General features: G+C 40.1%; 1 protein-coding gene across 50 annotated transcripts in view; it reads left to right on the top strand.

Moving 5' to 3' along the window:
- The window catches only part of TTN (titin), a 270,562-nt gene that overhangs the window by 160,757 nt on the left and 92,080 nt on the right, over positions 1–17,725 (top strand). For all 50 annotated transcript variants that reach the window (XM_057316425.1, XM_057316423.1, XM_057316417.1 and 47 more), the window contains 25 exons: positions 202–603; positions 988–1,266; positions 1,523–1,798; positions 1,949–2,088; positions 2,392–2,518; positions 2,610–2,873; positions 3,823–4,089; positions 4,228–4,491; positions 4,580–4,719; positions 4,885–5,011; positions 5,134–5,400; positions 5,506–5,772; positions 6,598–6,864; positions 6,956–7,095; positions 7,525–7,651; positions 8,450–8,592; positions 12,255–12,378; positions 12,901–13,167; positions 14,872–14,969; positions 15,624–15,792; positions 15,886–16,152; positions 16,248–16,514; positions 16,635–16,913; positions 17,006–17,414; positions 17,514–17,638. In XM_057316425.1, coding sequence (XP_057172408.1) covers positions 202–603; positions 988–1,266; positions 1,523–1,798; positions 1,949–2,088; positions 2,392–2,518; positions 2,610–2,873; positions 3,823–4,089; positions 4,228–4,491; positions 4,580–4,719; positions 4,885–5,011; positions 5,134–5,400; positions 5,506–5,772; positions 6,598–6,864; positions 6,956–7,095; positions 7,525–7,651; positions 8,450–8,592; positions 12,255–12,378; positions 12,901–13,167; positions 14,872–14,969; positions 15,624–15,792; positions 15,886–16,152; positions 16,248–16,514; positions 16,635–16,913; positions 17,006–17,414; positions 17,514–17,638 — 5,502 coding nt within the window. The remainder of the gene's footprint in view (positions 1–201; positions 604–987; positions 1,267–1,522; positions 1,799–1,948; positions 2,089–2,391; positions 2,519–2,609; positions 2,874–3,822; positions 4,090–4,227; positions 4,492–4,579; positions 4,720–4,884; positions 5,012–5,133; positions 5,401–5,505; positions 5,773–6,597; positions 6,865–6,955; positions 7,096–7,524; positions 7,652–8,449; positions 8,593–12,254; positions 12,379–12,900; positions 13,168–14,871; positions 14,970–15,623; positions 15,793–15,885; positions 16,153–16,247; positions 16,515–16,634; positions 16,914–17,005; positions 17,415–17,513; positions 17,639–17,725) is intronic.

The following is a 17,725-nucleotide window of genomic DNA, read 5'->3' as shown; positions in this document are numbered from 1 at the left end:
TATTCATGGATTCCTTATGCTAGCTCACTTTCCTATCTGAAAGAAGGCAGTATATTCAATTGGTTCAATTGGCCTACTCTTTAATTTTCTGTTCTCATCTTCCAGTTGTGCTATCACTGGTTCGATCCAGCAGGCAGCCAAGTATGCCCTTCTGACCCTTATGAAAATGCTAAATCCGCGTTTAACTTTCTTTTGAATTAGGTGTCGCCAAAAAGACTCCTTCACCAATAGAAGCTGAAAGGAAGAAGTTAAGACCAGGAAGTGGTGGCGAGAAGCCTCCTGATGAAGCCCCATTCACTTACCAGCTAAAGGCTGTGCCCCTGAAGTTTGTGAAAGAAATGAAAGACATCGTCTTGACTGAAGCAGAGTCAGTGGGGTCTTCTGCCATCTTTGAATGTTTAGTCTCCCCCTCCACTGCAATTACGAGCTGGATGAAAGACGGTAGCAATATCCGTGAGAGCCCAAAGCACAGATTCATCGCAGATGGTAAAGACAGAAAGCTGCATATCATGGACGTCCAGCTGTCTGATGCCGGCGAATACACCTGTGTCTTACGTTTGGGAAATAAGGAAAAGACCTCCACAGCTAAACTTGTTGTAGAAGGTAATTTCCAGTCTGCTGAGTATGAGCCCTATTAAACTGTAACACAGCAAACCTCAGTAGTAATTTTTATTGTAACTTGAGCCAAAACCTCTCATTTCCAAGTTTTTTTTTTTTTTTAAAGATTTTATTAATTTATTTGACAGAGACAGCCAGCGAGAGAGGGAACACAAGCAGGGGGAGTGGGAGAGGAAGAAGCAGGCTCATAGCGGAGGAGCCTGATGTGGGGCTCGATCCCACAACGCTGGGATCACGCCCTGAGCCGAAGGCAGACGCTTAACCACTGTGCCACCCAGGCGCCCCTCATTTCCAAGTTTTTTATCCTTGAAGAGATTATATGTATATTAAAAAGTCTTTGCAGATTTTTAATACCGAAATTCTCCACAGAACTTCCTGTGCGTTTCGTGAAAACACTTGAAGAGGAAGTCACCGTGGTCAAAGGACAGCCGCTGTACTTGAGCTGTGAGTTAAACAAAGAGCGCGACGTAGTCTGGAGGAAGGATGGGAAGATTGTGGTGGAGAAACCCGGCAAAATTGTGCCCGGCGTCATTGGCTTGTTGCGAGCCCTGACCATCAATGACGCAGATGACCAAGACGCTGGAACATACACGGTTACTGTGGAAAATGCCAACAACCTGGAATGTTCATCCTGCGTCAAAGTAGTAGGTTAGTACTTGGCTGGGAAATTGTGTTCTGCTTATTATACTTATTGGTACTTCATGTTATATTAACAAAACGGAAGAGATAGTTTTATTTCCCAGCCTTGTACCTTATCTAAGATGGGGGAATATCAACCCATCATAGCAAGTTAATTATATCCAGTTTTGAGAATTTTTTTCTATTTCTGAAATTTACTAAGGACGTTACTGCTATTACTTGTTCAGATCATGACTATTTTTTTTCTGACCTCATTTTCATGCAGAAGTCATCAGAGACTGGCTGGTGAAACCAATTCGAGATCAGCATGTGAAACCGAAGGGGACAGCTGTTTTTAGCTGTGTAATAGCAAAGGAAACTCCAAACATTAAGTGGTTCAAAGGATATGATGAAATCCCGTTGGAACCGAATGATAAGACTGAGATAATCAGAGAAGGAAAACAACTATTCCTCAAAGTCAAGAATGCTACCCCAGAAGATATTGATGAATATGCGGTGGAAATTGAAGGGAAAAGATACCCCGCGAAGCTGACACTCGGAGGTATAAAAGTCTTTCCTTATATTCTAAAAGATTAGGTTTTGTGTGTGATTAAGGCAAAATAACACACCAAAAAAAAGGAAGAAAAAAAAAAAAGAGCAGTGTTATTAGGTTGTTAAAAGCATTATGATTTTTCATCCCTGACCAATACAGATCGTGAAGTTGAATTGCTTAAACCAATAGAGGACGTCACCATTTATGAGAATGAAAGTGCAAGCTTTGATGCAGAAATCTCAGAGGCAGACATTCCTGGACAGTGGAAACTGAAAGGAGAACTTCTTCGGCCCTCACCTGTGAGTCCCTTCCCATTTTAAGTTGTCAGTCACATAAAATATCCACATTCTATCTTCAGTTTGACATTCACATTTCAATGACGATAGAGTTCTTTCAGGATTCTGAAGTCTCAAAGAGGGGAAGAACTTTGATGCACTGTTTGTGGACAGCTCTGGCAATTTTTTAATATTTTATGACTAGACATTTTTACTCACTTTTATTAGTAGTAGTTTTTAGGACATCTGTAGACATGTGTATCTGAAACATTTCTCCTCACGGGAACTTACCTAATTCAAGTGCTAACCAAGACCATTGTTTTCCAGACCTGTGAAATCAAAGCGGAAGGTGGAAAACGCTTCTTAACTTTGCACAAAGTCAAACTGGACCAAGCTGGAGAAGTCCTTTACCAGGCACTTAATGCGTTTACCACTGCCATCCTGACAGTAAAAGGTATGGGCTTTTAGAACGCATGGAGTGGACTCGACTTCATTTCACAGCCCCTTGCGTTCTGGAAACCTCATTCTTAATGTTTGATTTTCAGAAATCGAACTTGACTTTGTTGTGCCTCTGAAGGACGTCACTGTTCCGGAAAGGCGACAAGCTCGATTTGAATGTGTCCTCACTCGAGAGGCGAATGTGATATGGTCTAAAGGACCTGATATAATCAAGGCATCTGACAAGTTTGATATCATTGTTGATGGAAAGAAACACATTCTTGTCATCAATGATTCTCAGTTTAGTGACGAAGGGGTTTATACTGCTGAGGTGGCGGGCAAGAAGAGCTCGGCACGATTATTTGTTACAGGTAAGAGCTGATGAGATCTGGCTATAGGATCCCGCATGCAAGCACACGAATATATGACTTTAAAGATAGAATGCTTTGTGGGCCATTCTCAGCCTATCAAGAACCAGCGTTGTGGCTGGACCAGCCCTTGTGGTTCTTACTATGCTTGCAAGATGCCCTCGGCAGTAACCATCAGGAAACGTTGAAAGAGACAAGGTTTATTATTTAGAGGACCTGGAAATTACACAGCACTCCTGGGGCCACAGAGCCAGGGGTTTTTTGGTTTTGGTTTGGTTTTGTTTCATTTCATTTCATTTGTTTTGTTTTGTTTTGTTTTGTTTTGTTTTGTTTTGTTTTGTTTTGGAGGAGAGGGTGAGGGGTAGAGAGCGGGCCTGGGGTTCCATTTTTATTGTGGTTGAGGGTCGGGGTCTATGGTTTATGGGCTTACTACTCCTTATGGTGAATTTAAAACATAAGAGCAGGAAGTTAAAGTGAGGGAAAGGGAAAAAAAAAAAAAAAACCAAGCTGCCCAAGTGGTCAGTTATCAAAATCAACCAAGGTCTCAGACACAGAGGAGCCTGTGGGGCATGGTGGGGAGGGGCCCAGCCTGGCTCCTGCTCCGGCCCTGTGGCTGGCAATGTGTTTACGCAAGATGGCCATCTCTGAGGTGGATGTCTGGCAGGCAGAGCTGAAGTCAGGTACTTGTGTTACCGAAAGAAAAGCCAACTCTTAAGGCTTATGCCACAAACACCAAGTTCTAATAGGGATAAGTGACAGTGGGCACCACAACTTTGCTGTCACATCATCACCAAAAGAAGCCCCTTAATTTTTTTTTAATGGAGGATAGATCCATTTGAAAAGAATAAATAAACGCTATGCAAAATGGATCCTTTTGACCTTGGCAGATTAGAGTGGACTATTTTGAAGGTAAACTGTGTTTCTAAGCACATTCTCCATGTTTACACTGCAGGTATAAGGTTGAAATTCATATCGCCTCTTGAAGACCAAACAGTGAAAGAGGGCGAAACAGCAACTTTCGTTTGTGAGCTTTCTCATGAAAAAATGCACGTAGTCTGGTTCAAAAATGATGCCAAACTCCACACGAGCAGAACCGTACTCATCTCATCTGAGGGCAAGACTCACAAACTGGAAATGAGAGAAGTGACACTGGATGATATATCCCAGATAAAAGCTCAAGTTAAGGACCTGAGCTCCACCGCAAACCTGAAGGTCTTAGGTAAACATGACCAACGATGACTACATAGCCAGTTTGGGGATGGCGAGAGGGGGTGGTCTTTGAGTATTTTGCCACTTGTGATTCCAGTAAACTTTAATCTTCACGTTCTCCTGATGATCTGCTGACTGGCTTTTCCAGAGGCCGATCCCTATTTCACTGTGAAATTACATGACAAAACTGGAGTCGAGAAGGATGAGATTATTCTGAAGTGTGAAGTGAGCAAAGACGTGCCAGTGAAATGGTTCAAAGATGGTGAAGAGATTGTACCTTCAACAAAATACTCTATCAAGTCGGATGGCCTGCGCCGTGTCCTAAAAATCAAAAAGGCAGACCTTAAAGATAAAGGCGAATACATGTGTGACTGCGGCACCGACCAGACAAAAGCAAATCTTAACATTGAGGGTGAGTTGCTCAGAATTTGTCAACTCACCCTATCTGTACACGAAGTGTATTTGTTCAGTCATCCTAATGAAACTCTGTGTACTTTCAGCCCGACTGATAAAAGTGGAAAAACCTCTGTACGGAGTAGAATTGTTTGTTGGTGAAACAGCTCGCTTTGAAATTGAACTTTCTGAACCAGATGTTCACGGCCAGTGGAAGTTAAAAGGAGAGCCTTTAACTGCTTCTCCTGTAAGTCAAGATCATTCGATCACACAGGCAGGGGCTTGTTCGGTTGTTTGGGGTGAAAAAAGATAGACTTTGGGTCTAAAATGTCTTGATGATTGGTAGGAATCCCCAGTTATGACAATGACATTCTTCTTGCTCTGTCCCTCTTCCACCTCTCACTCCAAATAGGACTGTGAGATCATCGAAGATGGGAAGAAGCATATTCTGGTCCTTTACAACTGCCAGCTGCCTATGACAGGGGAGGTCTCCTTCCAGGCTGCCAATGCCAAATCTGCAGCCAATCTGAAAGTGAAAGGTATGCTCCGCCTGTCAGCCACCCTTGTGTTATTTTCTTTGCAAGACTTCGAGACCCTGACCTGATTGGGGTTATGAACGGAAGCATAATCTGGCTTCATCCACCCCGTCCTCTCTTTGCAGAACTGCCACTCATCTTCATCACGCCTCTCAGTGACGTTAAAGTCTTTGAGAAAGATGAGGCTAAGTTTGAGTGCGAAGTGTCAAGGGAGCCGAAAACATTCCGTTGGCTGAAAGGAACCCAGGAAATCACAGGTGATGACAAAGTTGAGCTGATAAAGGACGGCACTAAACATTCCTTGGTGATCAAGTCAGCTGCTTTTGAAGATGAAGGAAAATACATGTTTGAAGCCGAAGATAAACACACAAGTGCCAAACTGATCATTGAAGGTAAATATTCTTTATGAAATAGACCACATTTAATTTTTTTTTCTTTTGCTTTTTTATAGTTTCTCCTGAAGGGCAGGAATTAATGAGATTTTCTTTTCTGGATAGGAATCCGACTCAAATTCCTCACCCCACTCAAGGATGTAACAGCCAAAGAGAGGGAGAGTGCTGTGTTCACTGTGCATCTGTCCCACGATAACATCCGGGTTAAGTGGTTCAAGAACGACCAGCGCCTACACACCAGCAGGTCGGTCTGGATGGACGATGAAGGGAAGACTCATTCCATCACATTCAGAGACCTCACTATCGATGATACCTCTCAAATTAAAGTGGAAGCTATGGGGCTAAGTTCAGAAGCTAAACTCACCGTGCTTGGTAGGTGCTTTTTTTTCTATTTATTACATTAAACTCAGCAGAAACTTGTGGAGTATCTATCATATAAAACAGTCTTCCAAGGGTTTATATTGCATGGAAGCAGCCCCTGTCCTTGAAAACTGTCACATTATCAGGCGTCTTTCTAAAATATTTTTACCTAAAAATATGGGGACTTTCAAGTAATGAAGACTCGGGTTCACAAAATAGCCAGTTCAGATAAGAAATAAAACTCCTAATTATTGAGCCCTGTCATGTTTAAAGTAGGGCTATAAATACTTCCCATCTCCTCCCTTCATCAAAATGATTCCAGGAAAGTGTTTTCAAACTTCTAATAAGAGAGGAAACACGGAAATTACAGTCATAAAAGTCATTGTTTCTCTTGGCCCCTTATATCAAGTATGTAACGTACGAAGTCTAACATATCTAGAAACTGTAAATGGCAAACTATTGATAGAAGAAAAACTAACAATGTGAATCTGAAAGCTTCAGGATGGACATAATGGATTCGCTAAGGAATTAGAAATTTAGCTGAGTCATGAAGGAACACGTCATTATATTTGAAGCTAAATTTCATAGTGTCTTTCAAACTACTGTCAATAACATACTTCAAAATATAAGATAGATGGACTAGTTCTTGATAAATCACATGCATTGGTTCCCTTGCTAACATATAGAGAACTTCTGAACATAAACATGTTAAATAAGCGAAAGCCTGGTACAGTGTTAAAGTACGCCCAGAACTCTGTGAGCTGCCTCTTGAACGTTCCCAGGGATTGCATTTCCTTGGTGGTTAATGGAATGTTTCCACTTATACTTCACTTGCAGAGGGAGATCCATACTTCACCGGAAAGCTTCAAGATTACACTGGCGTAGAGAAAGATGAAGTGATTCTACAGTGTGAAATTAGCAAAGCAGACGCGCCGGTGAAATGGTTTAAGGATGGGAAGGAAATAGAGCCATCTACAAATGTAGTTATTAAGGCAGACGGCAAGAAGCGCGTACTCCTCCTAAGGAAAGCCTTGAAATCAGATATCGGGCAGTATACCTGCGACTGTGGCACAGACAAGACCTCAGGAAAGCTCAACATCGAAGGTGAGGAGATTTCTGTGAGTTCGACTCTTGAAGCCGCTGGGGTTGTTTCTGCCAGAGGCTGATGACCCATGCCGCCCCTTCCCTTTTCTAGATCGGGAGATCAAGCTGGTGCGGCCTCTGCACAGTGTGGAGGTGATAGAGACTGAGACGGCCCGCTTTGAAACCGAAATCTCTGAGGAGGATATCCATGCCAGCTGGAAACTCAAGGGAGAGGCACTACTCCAAACACCTGTGAGGCTATTTCTGAACTTGTCAACACCTAGCGGAGCTGTGTGAAATAAAAAGGACAGGCAAAAAGTCAGAGTGCGTGCAGGGCATTTAAAACACGATATCGGGTTCTTTATCAGGCCGTAAGCCAAAGAGAGACACTGGGATCTACAAATGCACACGACTGCACATTTGCCTTCTTTTTGCCGCAGCGTAGCGGTATGAGGTCGTAGGTACCCCGCGATGCTGCTAGTTGGTTCCGAATTGCACAGATAGAATACATCTTGCTTTCTTGATAGTACCTGCAGACTTTATTTCATAAAAAAGAGCTTAAAATTATATCAAATATCCCTGCTAATTATTTGTAATGTTCCTTTCCTTAAGCTAGGATGGCCTCAGAAGAAAATACCAAAGATTGTTTCCTACGAAACCTTTTTTTCTCTCTTGGCACAGGATTGTGAGATCAAGGAAGAAGGCAAAATGCACTTCCTGATTTTGCACAACTGCCGCCTGGACCAGACCGGCGGGGTGGATTTCCAAGCTGCCAACGTGAAATCTAGTGCCCACCTCCGAGTGAAACGTAAGTTGGATGTGTTTCTGGTGAAAAGAAAGGATGTGCTTTTGTAGAAAATGAATGTAAATGAATTGGAATGATTTAATGAATTAGAAAACATTATCGAAGTCCAGAAACTGGCTTTCTTGCATTTACTTCTTTGACATCCTACCATACACAAGGTTCAAATTCCAAAGTTTTGGAAATTTCTCTGACCTTGCTTGCCCTTGGAACAAAAGAAAATCGAGCAAGTCATATTCTCCTGCTGTGTCCTCCTTCCATTCAGAGTAGTAATGCATGCCACGGGAGTCTAACTCAGCACTCCGAAAGACCACATCCCTCGATGGCTGTTCAACTATAGCACTACAGAAAAACTCGGCTGTGTGGGCACCTCAGACTCAAGAAGGGAGGCGGGGTGCATGGGCTAACATTTTTGGAAGGCGCAAAGTGTTTGATGGATGTGGACAGGCTATGTGATCGCGGGGCCCCGTCCTCTCCCAATCACAGTGTTAGTTATTTTGGAAGTCACATACCACATGTAGCAAGAGGAACTTGATGCCTGGCAGAGAGACAGATGCAGCACAGATTTCTTGCTGACCTCGTGTATCACCACGAAAGGGCCCCTACAAATCCTCACCCTCCGGCCACCAGCTCTCCCCTTCTCGGCACCAAGAGGCCACGTTCACATGAGAGTTAAGCCAGTGGCCAGTCCTGCAGCTCTTTCCTTCCTGAAGAGAGCAACGGTGAAGATTAGTAACTAAGTGTATTTATTCTTTTGGAATTACAAAATGAGTGATCCCGAGCTGTTTCCTTCTTCTCGCAAAGCACGAGTAATTGGTCTTCTGAGGCCTCTGAAGGATGTCACGGTGACCGCAGGGGAGACAGCCACCTTTGACTGCGAGCTCTCTTACGAGGATATCCCGGTGGAATGGTATCTCAAAGGGAAGAAACTGGAGCCCAGCGATAAGGTAAGAAAGCAGTCGTGTGGTTGCCATGCCCTGCTCTTCCTTTTTCTCTCATGCTGTCTTCACCTGTATGTTCCTGGTCTTTGCTCTTTCTAGTGTCCCTTCCCCATCCCTACTCTAGCCTGATTCCGCTGGAATTGTAAAGCAGATGCATCACATCTTTGTTGGATTTAACCTGATGGTATTTTTATGGAAATGGAAATAAAAATGTTAAGTACGATAAGGTTTTTCATTTTTTGAGGAAAAGGCAAATGCTGATTAGCTATCAGTGAGAGTTTGTTTGATTAACCGGAAGACAGGAGGGATCAAAAAGGCCTTCTGATCAGAGATGCCTTGTAACAACAGCCCCACATTAAGTTTTGTGACTAATTCTCTCCCTGCTCTCTAGTGTTCTGCATATAAGGGGATTAAGAAGAGAAGATGGAAATTCCATTTCAGGCAGTTGATCGAGTAGTTGAGATAACTTCTGGGCAGATTTGCTCTTCAAGCATTTTTCCAAAGCTATTTTTAACCCTCAAGTGCTTTGAGCTGTGCAAATTCCAGAATGCCAAGTGGACTATTTACAGTGCAGCTGACAGTTGTGACCAGAAGGAGGGCTCTGAGGTTATCCACATGCGTGAGCAACTATACATTAAGTTTGAGGAAATAACCAGCTCTCAGTGTTAGGTCTTCTTTGCCCAAAATTTGGCCGTAAGTAAAAACTGAGATGACCATTCAGATAGACCCAAAATACAATTTCCCTAAATCGAGCTATCTCTTCTGTCTCCCACAACAGTCTGTATGTTTAAATTATCTTGATAATTCTCCATTAATTTTGAATTCTTGGAATAAAACCTACAGAGAATGTCCAACATGGGTTGGAAATAAAGCATAGGGCAGTACATTATTCTAGGACATTTTTTTCCCCAATATTTAAAAAAATAATATTGAAGATGGCATCATGGCTTCAATACAAAGCAAACTTTTAAGAGCTGAAGGGATATAACTTAAAAGGGATTCAGGTAGCAAAGAGCCACAAAGTTGAGTAAAGTAATGAATAAGAAGGCAAATGCCTTTGAACAACTGTAGTAAAACAAACAAAAAAACAAGTGTTCTACCAGAGCAATTAAACAGGAATTCAGGAACAAAGTCCGCCTGTTAACGCAGACAGTGCTGGCCAACCAGTCTCTTTTTTTACCAAGGACAGAAAAAGGCTCTGTGCATTCAAATGGCAGCATGAGAATTAAGTTACATGTGAGGACACTTCCCCTGCAGCGAGGTCTTCTAAATACTGAACTTGGTGATAAAGGCATCTCCACCTTCAAATTTGCTCTTCTTTTTTGAAATGTACATTTGTCCTATGAAGTGTGGTTTCATTGTTTTCATGTCCAAATGCAGAGAACTGATTGACTTTTCAAGATCCTTTGGACATTTGTAAAACTCAAGATTTCAATAGAGAAACACTGCTTAAGGACAATATTATTCTTTTGCTACTGAGTATCTTTTGGTCAAATTGAGAGCTTTTTTAATTAAAAGATCAGTCTCATTAGTTCTAATAAAAAAAAAAGCTCTATTTTATTTGAAATGTAGGTTCCTAAAAAATTTATCCACACTTCTTTTATTTAAAAAAAATGACTATATATATACATGTATATATATATACACACACACACACATACACTAAACTTCTTTCTGGGAATAAAAAAGATCACCTTACTACAATTCTCTGGGGCCTCCTTGTGTCTCTTTTGGCATAAGAATTTTAATTCTTTACTTTAGCCATCCAAAACATTTCAGCTGTTTCTGAACTTGTTCTTGTATTACTTCTATGTCTCTCTTTTAAAAGAACTTAAAGAGGGGTTCCTAGGTGGCTCCGTCGGTTAAGCATCTGCCTTCAGCTCAGGTCATGATCTTAGGGTCCTGGGATCAAGTCCCTCATTGGGCTCGCTGCTAACTGGGGAATCTGCTTCTCTATCTCCTACTGCCCCCACCAGCGCTCACGTTGTCTCTCTCAAATAAATAAAATTTAGAAAAAAAAATTAAATATAACTGTGAAGTAATAAAGTCATTTATTACATTTTGCAGGTTTTGTTTAAATCTCTCATAACAAATTTGCTAACACCAATTTAATTCAGGCCTTTCAACTTCAGCTTGCAAAATGTTTAGCCTCCAAAACTACACCAAACAAATACAGGTGATTGGAATAGGAAATCAAAAAAGAAAATTTTAGAGAAAACGAGTCCCACTCCCACTTTGGCCATCAGTCTGAGAAAGCACTGCTAAGTCCTAATTGGCCTTTTAATAATTATGAATTTAAGCTTAAACAGCTTGGTCACAGTCATATGCCTTATTACAGCAATTTGCATCCATGATAGGTTAACAATATTTTAAAAGGATAATCTCTTAACGTTATCCTTACAAACATAAGCCACCACAAAATTCACCTTAGTTTTTCCTTTTTTAACATAAACAGGGTTCATTGTATTTATTTATTGATTGAGCTATTTATTGAGAACCACTGTTCTGAGACAAATTCTTGGTAACAGAATATTCTAGAGCAGCCTCAGAGGAATTTAAATGATAAAACAATGTGTAAACGAATAAGCTATATCTGTGGATTGGTTGGAATCTGAAATACTTTAAAAGAATAGCCCTAATTCACAGTCCAAAATTTATTTTGAAGTATCATGACAAAAACAATTTTTTTCCCATTCAAGCACCATGTTGAATAAGTAACTATGATGCTAGGACGTGTCTTAATTACCTTCTCCTGTCAGTTTGTGTTCCCTTATTATGTTTTTGACCTTTCTCAGTTATTAAGGTCGTTATATTAGCAGCCATGCCCTTCATTGAGGAAAATCTTCATATGAAACTTTATTCTTGACCTCTTCCTTCACACCAGAATAATAAATAGTTTCACTGGTAAAAAATTTTACATTACTCTTAACTCTAAATGAACTCTTAAGTAGTGCAAAATCGATCTCGATGACAGGGCACAGGATCTTGCAGACTTTCCTCCCGCAGAACTAGAAAAAGCCCTGATCGTCTTAGCGTTATTACTGTGAAGATGGCCTTGTCTGCAGGCTGATTTTTAATTGTGCTAAGTCGCAATTATGGGCCCTAATGACAGCCCATATCAATGTGGTATATTGTTTTGGACAACTCATTTTCCTACAGACTCTCTCTTCAAACCACCTAAGGTTGCATTTACAACAAGAATCTCTCATCCAAATATTAACAGCGATGGCGGCATTTGTCTTGATATTCTAAGATCATGATTTGCCGCTTACTATGTGCAGTAATTTTTTCCTTCCTTTCATGATTTAGCTTTTCTAAGTTCTATCATATATATAAACTCAGTAGCAGAAATGGAAGAAAATATTTACCTATCTATATAAATACATATACAGAAGTATAAACAGAAATTTGCCTAGGCATTTCAACATAAAAGGCCACCCAATAATTATGTAAGGGTACTTAGGAAAGCCTAAAACTTCCTTAAAAGATTCCAAACTACTGGTTAAAATCATTTTCAAAGGCATATTGCTCTATATATGATTATACAACTTGGAAAGCACTATTTCAAATTATTTACCTACGTGAATTAAATGTACCTATGTATGTATGGAACTGCTGTTTCATATAGTCTTAAACTGTACTTTTTTTTTTTTTAATAAAAACACTAGGTGGTCCCACGTTCAGAAGGAAAAGTTCATACACTTACTCTAAGGGATGTAAAGTTAGAAGATGCTGGAGAAGTCCAACTAAGAGCAAAAGATTTCAAAACTCATGCCAATCTCTTCGTGAAAGGTAATTACAAGGCTTATTTTTAAAAACATGCATACTGCAGAGGTTCATAAATGATGTCAGCTCTCAATTATGATGAGTACCACAGATGATTAAAATCCATCAAATATCCAAATTTTACTTTTTGGCTTAATGAAATAGTTCACAGACTATTTAAAAAACAAAGAGTCAAAACGGACTAGAATATGTTTTACTTCCTCTTTCTGTCCCCCCTGTTTATGTTGCTCTCAATAAATGGCTCGAGGAAGAATTATTATCAAACAGAGTATCTACCACTTTATTAACCAAGGCTCGGCTACTACGTCCTTGATGTTTCATATTGTTTAAGACAACACCTTTCCTCTGTATGTACAAATAATGATGAAACATCATTATTAGAGGAAAGCATCCAAGTGGAATCAAAACGTACAATGAAATTTAAAAACAGAAAAAGCCCTGGCAATTTCAGAAGAAGGTTGAGGAGGTGCTCAAAGTCTTGGAGAAGGAAAGGAAAACTACCTTGGCTAATTAGTGTGATTCTTTCAGAACCCCCCGTTGAGTTCACTAAGCCTCTTGAGGACCAGACGGTCGAAGAAGAAGCCACCGCAGTACTAGAGTGTGAAGTATCCAGAGAAAATGCTAAGGTGAAATGGTTCAAAAACGGGACAGAAATTCTCAAAAGCAAGAAGTATGAAATTGTGGCTGATGGCAGGGTCAGAAAACTTATTATACACGGCTGTACCCCAGAGGATATTAAAATGTACACTTGTGATGCTAAGGATTTTAAGACTTCCTGTAACCTGAACGTCGTGCGTAAGTATTCTTCTTACACGGGACTTTTCATTGCAACTCTTTGATAACAACAACAGCAACAACAAAAAAGCCTTGCCACCTTTTGCATGCCCTTCTTGGCCTAACTGCTTTCTTGGCAACTTATAGTATCAGTAGTGACATAACCTGATCCTTTATGTGTTTTAAAAAAAAGAAAGAAAGAAAAAAGTCGTTCTACTACATCTGGTCTGATAAGGACATATTGATCACTTTCACTGTGCTTCTGACTAGTGAGTAGAGGTGCTCTTTGTCTACGGGGGTAAAGCTACTATCAGAATATCCTGAGACAGATAAGGACACATTGAATGGAAGAGACAAGAAAGGAGTCATGATTTAAAAAAAGAAAAAAAGAGAAAGAAAGGCAAGCAATTTCCACTTGGAAAGAAATGAATTCTCAGGTGTGAGGAACAACGAGAAAATGAGCATGAAATTTCAGTTTGAATAGGATTACGCTAAAGTCCGCTGTAATATAAGACCCACTTACGTAATGCTATCTCTGAAAATAAAGGATAATAAGGTGGAGTGAAGCCTGGATTCTTGGAGTCCTGTGAATGAAGAGAACACTAATGGTTTTTAGCATTACTTCTTCCTTTGGTGAAAAATACATCTTGTTTCGAAATGTCACATGCTAGCTCCCTTCTTCCTTCATTCGTTTGTCCAGTGATAACATTTTTCAGTGTGTATTTTTGTGCAATAGCTGCTCTTTGGTTTAGTGGCTTCCCATCTGTCAACAGCTACAAAATAGTGGCTTTGATTGTGCTTCATACATCTTGTACTGTTTTATTCTTTCGTCTTTGTGGTTGCTCTGCTTTTAGCTAATGAGGGAGTAGCTTCTTGGGTCTCCTTTATCCCCTTGTCATCTACTTTGTTGCCACGCCAAGAAGGCTCAGCCACCATGAGCATATCTTCCAGCCTACTGGCCAGCATTTGTGTCCCAGAATTTCACTGATCAACAGCGATCATCCTGGGAAGGACTCACAAGGAGCCCTAAAAGAAGGAAGGACAGGGGGGCAGGCCGCTCTCTGATCCTACGCGTCTGCTGACTTTATTCTGGGAATAAATGAAACAAAATATTAAAAAACAAATCAGCCACCCATACAAAACCCATTGCTTTGTTGCACTAATAGATGCCTGACTTATGTGTGATATCTTTGAAGCTGATAAAAGAAAAAAAAAAAAAGCTAAGCATGTGTGATTTCAATTGCAAACTCCTTCCTCTGAGCCGTAGGCAAGAATGGCTGTAGCACTTCAAGCTGCATTATCACTGAATTCTGCTCATTTCTCAATGATTATGGAGCCTGCCTTAAACAAAATAATGTTTCTTTGCTACTGGTGTTTCCTTTAACAATATCAGCTTTCAACTCTGGAGCAGTATCAAGGAGAATTTTTCTTTCAGCTGTCATTCAGGAGAACCTTGTTGGTGATCGATAGGTGATAGATATAGACATATAGATATAATCAGCTGGACATATAGTATGCCACATAGTTTTATGAAAGCTACAGGGATATGTAAAATACAAAAGCAAAGTATCATGCATGAATGGCAGCTCCAAGTGCTTTCAAAGTCCGTTATAGCCTATTAAGATGGAAAGGCCCTGCAAAAGACTTTTTCTTAATATATACCGCAGTAATGTAGAGTAAATTGCTATAAACCTCATTTTGAATTCTGATGATCTTCTCTTACAGCTCCTCATGTGGAATTCTTAAGACCACTTACCGATCTTCAAGTTAAAGAAAAAGAAATGGCTCGGTTTGAGTGTGAACTTTCCAGAGCAAATGCTAAGGTCTGTGACTGTCTGACTGCTCTCTTGTGTTGTCAGATACCTTTGTTTACTTTGGGCCTAGACAAAATGGAAAAAAAAGAAAGTGAATCAAACCTATCTCTGAGTATCATTTTGCCTTTAGATTAAATATTATTACTTTGGTGTTGAAATACATACTTGATTTCATTGTTTTCTTTATAGTATTATTCATCCACTATCACTTGAAAAACAATGGACTCACAATCAGGAGATTCAGATATTATTGCTATGGGCCATGTGAAATTGCTATGTTCTTAGACTATGAACAAATACCTGCAGTTTCATGTGTCTCATTAACAACTGTTGGCAAGTCAACTTTGAGTCTCCGTTTACACGTCCAGAAAACAAAGGACTTAATCCGCATGATATCTGAAGCCCTGAATGGCTCTAAACTTACAGGATCCCATTATCTTTAATAACTGATAGTAGCATCACAGCAGCTCACTTAATAACTGAAGAAGTTTGTTCCTGCCCTTTTGGGTTTAGGTTATTTGTATTTACCGCTTTGGTTCTTCTTCACACCATAGTCCTGTTGGTGATTTTCAAAAAAACTCAAAATCCTAATTCCTCTTAAGGACACATATGTGAAGGAACAATAAGAAAACTGATAAAAGTATCTATGTATCTCAAATATAGGTTCAGTGGTTTAAAGATGGTGCTGAAATTAAAAAGGGCAAAAAATATGACATCATATCTAAGGGAGCAGTGCGCATTCTTGTCATCAACAAATGTCTCCTGGATGATGAAGCAGAATATTCCTGTGAAGTAAGGACAGCAAGAACTTCTGGCATGCTGACCGTACTGGGTAAGGCTGAAGTCTTTCTTTGCAGAAGCATATGTTTTGGAAAACAATAATTTTCAGTTTAACTCAACGTTGTTCTTGCTGCTATTCTTGCAGAAGAAGAAGCTGTCTTTACAAAAAATCTTGGCAACGTTGAAGTTAGCGAAACAGACACTATAAAACTGGTTTGCGAAGTCTCCAAGCCTGGAGCAGAAGTGGTTTGGTACAAAGGGGATGAGGAGATCATTGAAACAGAAAGATATGAAATCCTTACCGATGGACGAAAGAGAATCCTGACCATTCAGAACGCTCATCTTGAGGATGCTGGCAGCTACAACTGCCGACTCCCAAGTTCCCGAACTGATGGCAAAGTCAAAGTACATGGTATGAAAATTGCGTCATAGTTTAAGAACTCCTACTTGATGCATTTAAGGTACCGATGCTGAAGTTTTTAATACCTCGCACCTGCTTCTTTCCAGAACTTGCTGCTGAGTTTATCTCAAAGCCTCAAAACCTTGAAGTACTTGAAGGAGAAAAGGCTGAATTTGTCTGCACTATATCAAAGGAAAGCTTTGAAGTCCAGTGGAAGAGGGATGATAAGACACTTGAATCTGGAGACAAATATGACATCATTGCTGATGGCAAAAAGAGGATCCTGGTTGTGAAAGATGCCACATTACAAGATATGGGAACTTACGTAGTCATGGTTGGAGCCGCCAGAGCAGCAGCTCACTTGACAGTAATTGGTAAGTTTGTTTTGGCTTCGTGGGTTCACTTACATGTGTCTCTACTTTGGTCCTTCTTCTTCTTCTTTTTTTTTTTCTTTTGTCCTTCTTCATACTATAAGAATTGTCTGTTGCTTTCAGAAAAACTCAGGATCATAGTTCCTCTTAAGGACACTCGTGTAAAGGAACAACAAGAAGTCGTCTTCAACTGTGAAGTCAATACGGAAGGTGCCAAGGCCAAATGGTTCAGAAATGAAGAGGCCATATTTGATAGTTCAAAATACATTATTCTCCAGAAAGACCTGGTCTACACCCTCAGAATTCGAAATGCACAATTAGATGATCAAGCCAATTATAGTGTGTCTCTGACCAATCACAGAGGTGAAAATGTTAAGAGTGCTGCTAATCTAATAGTAGAAGGTAAGGCACTTAAATGGAATTAACAAGAGTTTTATGTCAACGTCTATTATGAACACAGTTCAAGTCAACATTATTCTTCTCCTTTACAACAGAGGAAGACCTTAGGATTATTGAGCCTCTTAAAGATATTGAAACAATGGAGAAGAAAACAGTCACATTCTGGTGCAAGGTGAATCGCCTCAATGTAACACTGAAGTGGACTAGAAATGGAGAAGAGGTGCCTTTGGACAACCGGGTTTTATACAGAATTGATAAATATAAGCACTCTCTAATCATTAAAGACTGTGGCTTCCCTGATGAGGGTGAATACATGGTCACCGCTGGACAAGATAAATCTGTTGCCGATCTTCTGATCATAGAAGCCCCGACAGAATTTGTAGAGCACTTGGAAGACCAGACAGTCACTGAGTTTGATGATGCGGTCTTCTCCTGCCAGCTCTCCAGAGAGAAGGCAAATGTGAAATGGTACAGAAATGGAAGAGAAATCAAAGAAGGCAAAAAGTAAGTGAAAGCCTCTTAAGTTCTCTTTCTGTAACTACCTGTATATGTTTGACAATTTAGTGATCATTATGCAAGCTAACCAATAATTTGATCTCTTAGATACAAATTTGAAAAAGATGGAAGTACACATAGACTCATTATAAAAGACTGCAGGCTGGATGATGAGTGTGAATATGCTTGTGGAGTAGAAGACAGAAAATCTCGAGCCAGACTTTTTGTGGAAGGTACATACTGAATGAAAGGACAATTTTAGTATTGGTACCAGTTTTAAAGGTTATTAACCCAAATATGAATGTCTTTGTATTCATTTT

The sequence above is a fragment of the Ursus arctos genome, unplaced genomic scaffold (genome assembly GCF_023065955.2).
Source record: "Ursus arctos isolate Adak ecotype North America unplaced genomic scaffold, UrsArc2.0 scaffold_1, whole genome shotgun sequence".
Lineage (NCBI taxonomy): Eukaryota > Metazoa > Chordata > Mammalia > Carnivora > Ursidae > Ursus > Ursus arctos.
The sequence above is the reverse complement of the archived record's forward strand: the minus strand, read 5'-3'. Positions and strand labels throughout refer to the sequence as shown.